Consider the following 9,081-nt stretch of genomic DNA (forward strand, 5'->3'; position numbering starts at 1 on the left):
ATTGGGTCTTAAGATGGGGAGGCAAGCCTGTCACCTAACATTTTCATTTGATGTTTGATGCATAGGAATAGAATGAATGGGAAAATAATGGTGTTTTACAAACTTGAGGGGTGAGAGTGGATAAAAGACTGAATGGTCCATATGAATGTAGGTAGCCCACTGTGCATCTTCTAAGTTGTGTTTTATGGCAGGGAACAGCTTTTTAGATGTCCCATTCTACCTGCACATGTCCAGTCCCTCTTGCTTTTAGATAGAGCTCTGTGAGCTCCACTTAGCCTACCCAGCTGATGTGCTCACTTGACTTTTTGCTTTTATCACAAGTGAGTAAGAATTATATCTAAATGAAATTCCATTACCATGTTGGTTAGGAATTCTATCTTAATGAAAAAGGGTGTGGCAGCATCTACTCAGTTTTGTTTTCTCCGTGATGCTCATTGATTATTAATCTTTTTTGTTGTTGTTGTTGATTTTGGTGACTTTTTGCTGATAAACTGGAATGAAAAGACAGCCAACAGAACAAAGCCAGCTCCGATGCAGTCATGTTTTTCCCTCAGCTGCAGCTTAAGAGCAAGGCCCTGTGTGGTTTACTGCTGTGTCTCTGGTACCCAGAACAATCCTGCTGGAAAAGTTTGTGGAAAGTTGTGATAAGGAAGATGGCAGTTAGCACAGCTGGCATTGGTTTGGGTTTTGAGTAGATACTAAAGTTGCTCTGCATTCTTGAGTGGGTTTTCAAGTCAGGATTGGTCTTCGGAAGCTTTTGTGTTGATGTTGACTAGCTCAGCAACTTGATCTGTTTGTTTGTTTTTTTACATATAGTCTACTGAACTAAAACCTATTTTTGTTTCTCACTTATAAATTCAGCCAGTTCTTGAGTACCACTTGTCTGCTTTGCCCTAAAGGAAACTGTTCACCAAGATAAGCTGCAAGACATGTCAGGCAGGCCAGACCTCACTCTCCTAAATTGTCTTCTTCCCTCCATGTATCCCCTGCCTTGCTGATAGCAAGCCGATCCTTGAAACCAAGGCTTTGATCTAGTAACTATAGAGTGGCTTCCAGGTCATTGCTTCTTTTTCCAGGTCTCCCTGCCTACTAATGTGCATTAGGTTGAGTGAAGAAATAGAAAAGTCAAGAAACACCAGAAAGATTTTTAGCCTTTGTCATTTAACCTGAGTTCTTAATGGATTCATTTGTGACATCCATGTAGAAATGTGTTTAAAAATACAAACCCTTGGAAACTAGAAAGTGTGAGCTTCGCAGCTCTGGAGATGCTTGTTGTAGGAAAGCTCTGTGGCCAGCACCGGGCAGGGAATGCGGAAACGGAGACTTACAGATTGAGTTAGAGAAGACTTCTGGGGTGGGGGGGTGGGGGGGTTCATTTTGAATGGATCTTGTAGGATTGGGGGTTGGGTGCCAGAGGCATAAACAGGATCCCGTCCAGGGAATACCTGGGTCGTGGAGGCTAGCCTCTTCATCTTCTAGCCCCCCCATGTTCTTTTCTTTCTCAGAGACTTAAAAGCTCTTGCCCATCATGCAGAGTGCATTTATGAAGTAGTAATTAGCTTTCCCATGTTTTATTAATCCCATCTGTGACTGCCAATCAGCGCTTCTGATCAGCATGAGATAACTGGTGTGACCGCACTGAGTTGCTGTAATTCTAGCCCAGAGCAAAGAAAGTTGATGTCTCTGTCAGTCTGTGTGCAGCTTATCAGGCCAAATTCCTGTTCAGCCTACAGAATTGCCAGGATAGCTTGAAGAGCCTCATTACTACCTTGGTGGACCCTTGAGGGGCCTCAGTTTGGGAAGGATTTCCATCCTGGAGACGTGCAGCTAGGGCAGAGGGTCTTTAAGGAGGAAAGGGAAATAACATTGTTAATTACATTTTGTTCTGATTTGTCGACATGGCTATGTTTCCCATGTGTTCTTAATTATTTGAATTACAATTTTTGTATTAGCTATAATAATTACTTTCAAACATTTTTCTTTTTCTCCCTTGTAATTTTTAGCTTGGTGTAAAAATTGCCAAAGCAATTGCCTGCCACAAGTTTGTAGAAGCCAAAAAGGAAGCTGAAAATTCACAGGCTGCTCGAAAGAAGAAGAAGCTGGCATGGGGGTAAGTTTACTCAAGATTTCTGTAATGACTGTACTGACATCGTAGGAGTAGAAGAAAGCCCTCTGTTGCATTTGTCAATCCAGTTTGCAGGCAATTGTTAACTTGTAATTTTAGTGTCGTGTTGAATGTTTATTGGATTATGAATGTGGAAGCATTTCTTCCTTTTCTCTGATCTTTATTCTGTAAATAATGGAGGATGTGAAATCTTCCGATTTATTTTTCTTTAGTCTCTAGTAGTAAACACATGTTTCTTAAGCAAAATATTTTTATTTTTAAAAATACATTGAAATTTTTATGTTCTTCATTTTAGGTTTGAAGCAAAGAAGAGATGGGAAACCAAAAGCAACATGGGATATATGTAACCTTGCAGAGCTCGAAACACTTAACAGACTCATGTGCTCACATTAACAAGACTTTCCTGCTTAAATGTGTTTGAAATTGATAGATGTAAGAAATTGATTGAAGTAGAAAAAAATGTGCATAAGCTCTTAGGAGTTGATTATCAACTGTTGGACTTTTTCTGAGGAGTTTATTCTTGAAATGAATGTTTTTGTTATTTGTGTAAGAAATCTAAGCATATGCAGAGGGGAAAAGTATGGGATTTTTCTAAAATCAATCTGCTTTCCTTTTGTTTGATATAGTGAAGCCTGTGAGATCCTTGGACCTTCTTTTCTGTTCAAGGCATGACTACACAGTTTCTGGAATCGTGATTTTAAGATTGCGACAGTTTTTACAAATAACTTAATGTCATGAAAACAATTATTGATCCCTGATTGGTGGCAATAGAATTGATATTTTTATGGTCTCATGGTAAAATAATTTTTATATACCATCAGGTGAGATAATTAGAAAAGGGGGATAGAATGTAGTATGTGGGGGGCGGTTTAGTTTCAACTCTGCATAGACATCTCCTGTCTAAGCTCTGTTCTTTAAATTATTGGATGGCATAGTTACATTCGATGTATATATTATATTAAATATATAGTTTTATTAAACAGATAATTATAATTCCAAATAACAACTGAATTGTCTAAGAACTGGTCTGTTTGTTTATACTTCTCTTCCCCATTACTACTTAAAAGACTGGATAAGTTAATGAGGCAAAGGAGAGGACTAGCCCCAGCACTGCAGCAAGGAGTTTTCTTTAGATGTCTGTTTCACATTCTTTGTGGGAAGGGGCTTTGAGAAATCATATGATAAGCTAATAAGCAAGCCTACACTTGGATGTTATGAAAAATGAGTTCTGATTATAATTATATTACTGTTACTTACAGATGTAAAAAAGCAATGCAATTTTACTGATTTATGATACATTTAATTTTTCTCTTTTTGTGTTCCACCATAAGTGAATAATTAGTTGTTACTTAAGAGTCCAAAAATCTACCTTGCTTCATTTTTTTTTTTTTTTTCTTGCCAGTCCTGGGGCTTGGACTCAGGGCCTGAGCACTGTCCCTGGCTTCTTTTTGCTCAAGGCTAACACTCTGCCACTTGAGCCACAGCGCCACTTCTGGCCATTTTTTGTATATGTGGTGCTGGGGAATTGAACCCAGGGCCTCATGAATACGAGGCAGGCACTCTAGCCACTAGGCCATATCCCCAGCCCACCTTGCTTCATTTTTAGCTAAGTAAAGCTAATACACTGAAAACAAGATTTAGTAGATGGTATGTCTACTGATATATCATGAAAAATATTCACACCAAATATTGGCATACTATGCATTTTATGATTTTACATTTTGTTTCACTTTGTAGACTTACAACATCCCATTTCAGATTCTCAGTCAATACAAACTTTTCTCTAAAAAATCCATTGTGTTGGAAATCTCCACTACATAATCCGCTGGTTCTGTCTGAAACATAAAAATATAGTTTGTTTAAGCAAGAATTGGTTTGGATTGTCTCACACACAGAGTCTTGACAACAGACACTGCCATTAGGCTTCTGCCTCATTTCTCTTCTTCCTTTTATGTGTATACCTCAAGCCATTTAGTGACCCTTGCAGACACGTTCACTTGTCTTCTGCTGGGGTCTGGCCACAATGGTCACCTTTAGGTTCTGACTTGGAAACAAGCCTCAGATCAATCTGGCCATCAAAAACCCTCTCTACCCCATCCAGTGCCAACAGGTGCCTCTCAGCACCTCACGGGAGTTCTTGTGGCATTGGGAGCTTTTTAATTGAGTGGAGGGCAGTGTGGTGGGCTGAGGTGCTGGAGGGAGGGGTCTCTTGGGAGGAGAAGCTACATTTCCTAAGCCCCTGTTCTTTTGGGGGATGGGTTGTGGAAATCTTGAAGCACACTAGTGCTTAGACAGATGAGGTGGGAGGGAACAACTTGGAAAGGAAGGGGCTAGGTTTCTTGGGCCGTACCTGCTGGTCCCTTTTGGGACCAGTGTTAGCTAATCAGCTCTAACACAAATTAGACAACTTGCTCATTAAAGCAGAAAATGGGAGCGTTATTCCTAGAGTGCCCATGTTGCCAAGGGCATAATCATTTGTCCTTTCCATTCTGGTCACATTGAAATAAGGATTCTTTGTGGATCAGTAATAACTTCAGTTCCTGAAGCTTCAACATGTGCATTTACCACCATAATGCATGCATTAGGTTAGCAATGTAAATGTCAGTTATTGTTAACTGAGATTAATATGTTTTAGGCCATTGGTATGGCATTAATGTAGCTCTGATTTATTGTTTAAGTACTTTAGGCTAAAACAGCTTACTAAAGAACAGTAATTTTGAGCTTTACAGCACTAGTTCGGAGAAGTAAAGTTGGTAGTGCATTCTTGTTTAGGAGCCCGCGGGATGTTTCTGATTTTTCAACAGAACATTCTATTTCTTTCACCAAAAGGAGAGTTAGAATATATAATTTCAGGCTTGCTATAATTAGTTCTGATGACAGAGTTAAATACCTCAGCCAAGATTGTAAATCACTAGCTAAGCAGGTTCCTGCAACTGATCATAAATCTCAGACTCCATCTTTTGAGCGTTTGGTGTGGGGTGCAGACAGATAAACAAGGCCCGGGCAGACCAAGGACAGGAATTGAACGTTATCTGAACTTCCGGTAACAACATTAAACCTCTCATTTAAAATCAACTGATAGCCCTTGTACCTTTTGTGTAAAATGTTAAATCTTTTTTTAAGTATGTTAATAACTCAGATTATTAATAACAAGTAAAGCATGAATTTCTGAAAATATGAAGACATAACTTACAAAACGTCTAAGTTCATGTCGGCTAGATTAGTATTACTTTTGTAGAAAAGTATGTCTTAATAACTGAAAAAAAACTATATGGGACTGATGTTTAAGATGCCATTTGTGCAGTTTGTGGAAAGAGATAGCAACATCTAGGGAAATAAGCTGGTGTTGTGTTAGATCCTATTTCGGAAAATCAACTTGGTGAGTCCTAGTCATCAAATACAGAACCAACAGAGACAATTCAAGTTTTTCTGTGTTGGCAGAAGTCAGTTTTATTTTTAGTATCTGGCAGGGTTACAAATGCTTTGCATGTCAATTTAATATTTTTCAAGCCAACTGTTTATTCATTGGCTTAAAATTTACACTCTACTAAAGTCTTAGCTCTGACTTTCATGAAACAAATAGCAATATTTGGACAAAGTATGTACATGAAAATCTTTTTCCAAAACCAAATGTGGATTGGTATTTGTGGCATCAGTGCCTTCAGACTTGGTAAACAGATCTGAAAGTACTTTGAAACAAAAGCCTTGACAAACTCATGGCAACACATTTCTTATGCTTTTATTACTAAGTAATCAGAACATTTTCCTAGGTTTTCAAACTTAAATTGTTGGAAGTCTTCGTGGTAGAATATATGTTGTTTAGTGAACCTAGCAAGAGCCATTTGCTTGCAGATAAGAGTGAGTCTCAGAAAGGCAGTGAGATCCATTTCCATTTTTCAGGTTGAGGGACTCTCTATTTGGTAATATGAGCAGAACTCTATTCTTTAGTCTATTATTTTGTCTTCCTTCCACACCATGCACCTAGAAAGGAAGGAACTTCATACTCATTCTCCACCATTGTGGCTGTAATCGGCACAGACTTCCCAGAGAAGGGATTCTTGACCTAAGGAACAAACAGGATACCGTGGAAGGCCTAGGCAACCATAAAGAAACTTAGGACTCACTGTTTGGCTTTGGTATTGGAATGAAATGAGTGGCTGTTCACCGTCACCTCTTCCACCTACCAGGTGAGTGACCTGTAGGTAGGTAGGTGTTTACTTGGCCAAGATGACTTCAGAGAACCACATTGGCTTTGGTAATTTTGGCCTGGGGAATATGGACTGGTGGAACGGTGTATGAAATGCCATGAGGTGCACTTTGCTTTTAGATCTGCTTGTAAAATCAAGAATTAGCTAGAATATAATTATATATTTTTATTGGTATTAGTAATCCTTTTTAAATTCAAGGTGGAATAAAACAGTATAGAAGTTTTCCAAGTGATTTTCTTTTTAAGTGTATACCTTTTATATCCAGATCAGATGTCTTAAGGAGACAGAATATCCAGCCACAAAGAAAGGGGCAGGGAAGGTACTGCCTGGGAGAAGCCTGGTGCCCACTCACGGGCACCACTTGAACAGTTGCTACCCACTCCTCCTCCTGGGCCCATGGGCCTCCTCTTGCTAAATTGCTGCAGGGGGTCTACTAGGTGACAAGTATGGAATGAGGTAATCTTTCCCCACCTCTCATTTCTGATGGGTGTGTTTGTCCAGTTATTACTTGTTCATTGAATCTAGAGCTTTAGAAACCTAAGAGCTACAGTACAACCTGTAATTACTGATGTCTGTTTCATATTCATCTGTAAGTTCTGGCATTTGATCAAGAAGTTAGTATTTCATTTTATCTTCAGGCTGAATGTCTCGGCTATCGAGGTTTTATTGTTTGATAGATAGCATACAATTATGACTCCCCAGAAAATACAGTGTTTTCATTGGTAAGGTGGATGATACTAGAAGCAGTTATGAATGTCACAAGGAATGATGAAACAATGCAGCTTTGAGTTTCCCTGAATTTCTCCCTCCATAATAGACAAGAAACCTGACTGAACACCTATTCTGTCAGATAGGGAACTTAACTCTGACATGAACAAGATAAATAAGCACAGTATAGTGAAATATATGGGCATCAAGTTTTCAACAACTTGATTTTTAGGTGAATTATTGGAAAATGAGTGATGTTTTCTTTGCTGAACATTAAGAAGCAATTCACAGCCAGGCGCCGGTGGCTCATGCCTATAATCCTAGGTACTCAGGAGGCTGAAATCTGAGCATCACAGTTCAAAGCCAACCCATCCAGGAAAGTCAGTAAGACTCTTATCTCTAGTTAACCACCAGAAAACTGAAAGTGGCACTGGGGCTCAAGTGGTAGAGTGCTAGCCTTGTGTTGAAGAGCTCAGGGACAGTGCCCAGGCCCAGAGTTCAAGCCCCATGCCCCCCTCCCCCCCCCCACAAAAGAAGCAGTTCACATGTAGTAAGTAACTTGTACTTAAAAACTAGTGTATACAGGGTGGTGAGTTTTCTAGCTGGGTAGTTGGCTATAGTTGCTATCTGGCTTTGTGACTGATTCACATGGATTTATGTCACAGTGGTGGTTGATGCCCTGACTTTTTCCCTTATTTCTTTTGCTCTAGTTGTAGAGGTCATTGATGGGGTGTTTAGGAAAAATGTTACTATCTGTTGTGTACATTATTTAGTAGTAATGTGCACATGCCCTTCATCTTAGGAAGGTAATGCTAGCTGCTGCCATGTTTCACCCAAAATTCAATGACTCAAACATGGTAGAACTACTCATATGAGAAGCAGAGATTAGTCAGCTATCCTGCTACCAGATGTTTCTTTTCTGTGCAGTCATTGAGACCCAGGCTGCTAGCTCCCATCGACTTTCTTTTTCTAAAAATCTTGGATGCCTTAGTTGACTGGAAGGAAAGAGAAAATTTGTAGAAGTTAGGGGCCAGCCTGGAAGTCATTCCTGCTTGCTTTGCACTGGCTACAACTTCATTACTGCACCATGCTTGTTGCACGGAGGCTGGGAAATGATGGTGGCTCTTCCCAGAAGAAGAGCAAATAAACTTTAGCAAAGAGCAGTGGCTGCCCCATTGCTTCAATCACACGTGACTTAGAAGTGTTACATTTTGTTGATGTTAAATAGCACAAACTGCTCTTGGTAATTTGACGTGGTCATTTTTCCCTGCACGTGTTGATGTCGTTGAGTCAAACGTGCCAGTCATGTTACCACGTACGTAGCATGTGTGGTGTTGGAGCGGGGTTAGTGGAAGTGGAGCTCCAGGCTCAGCAAGGCAGAGGTGGTGCCTGGTGCAAGTCATGAAGTACTGTTGGGACTTCACCAGGCTATAAGAGCAAAGATATTCTGGACAGAAGGAGCTTCAGTCACACTTTAGGTCCCATAAGGAACTGGGTAGAGGAGGAAGAGAGCTGGGAGATGCTGCTGTAGAATTGACTGGAACGTGTCATGGCAGCGCGGACTTGCCAGGCCATCACAGGAAGGTTGGGTGCCTCGGGTGGTGATGCGGGCAAGGAAGGGGATGAGGAGGGCAGGCTTTGATTTGGAGTAATGTTATATTGCTTATTTAGTCATTCCAAAGTAGATACATGTAATAGTTAGTGAAGGTCATCTTTAGACTCACTATGTCAGTGTAGCTGAGGAATGTCCTAGGAATGTTGAGTGGGCAGTTGTGTACAGAGACCTAAAAGTCAGAAGGGAAATTTGCCGCGGGAGAGAGGTTTTAAAAAGCAGCGTGCCATCAGCGACACACATGCCACTGAGCTGTCAAGCAAGAGAGTGCTGGAGAAGTGGCTGTTAGCATCAGATGGCACCGGGGATTGTGGCCAAATCAAACACTCAAGCAGGATCAAAGTAGGTGGTGTCTTAGGCTGGTTTTCTGGAAGCAGTGCCTCAAATCTCTTGTGAAAGTGATTTATAAAGGAAAACCTGTAAGGGCA

General features: G+C 40.4%; 1 protein-coding gene across 4 annotated transcripts in view; it reads left to right on the forward strand.

Annotated features, from left to right (window-relative positions):
• Fam204a (family with sequence similarity 204 member A) overlaps positions 1-3,144 on the forward strand; it is a 30,516-nt gene extending 27,372 nt beyond the window's left edge. For all 4 annotated transcript variants that reach the window (XM_048338151.1, XM_048338154.1, XM_048338152.1 and 1 more), the window contains exons 7-8: positions 2,004-2,110; positions 2,421-3,144. In XM_048338151.1, coding sequence (XP_048194108.1) covers positions 2,004-2,110; positions 2,421-2,472 — 159 coding nt within the window. In that variant the 3' untranslated portion in view covers positions 2,473-3,144. The remainder of the gene's footprint in view (positions 1-2,003; positions 2,111-2,420) is intronic.
• Positions 3,145-9,081: the final 5,937 nt, after the last annotated feature.

The sequence above is a fragment of the Perognathus longimembris genome, chromosome 2 (genome assembly GCF_023159225.1).
Source record: "Perognathus longimembris pacificus isolate PPM17 chromosome 2, ASM2315922v1, whole genome shotgun sequence".
Taxonomy (NCBI): domain Eukaryota; kingdom Metazoa; phylum Chordata; class Mammalia; order Rodentia; family Heteromyidae; genus Perognathus; species Perognathus longimembris.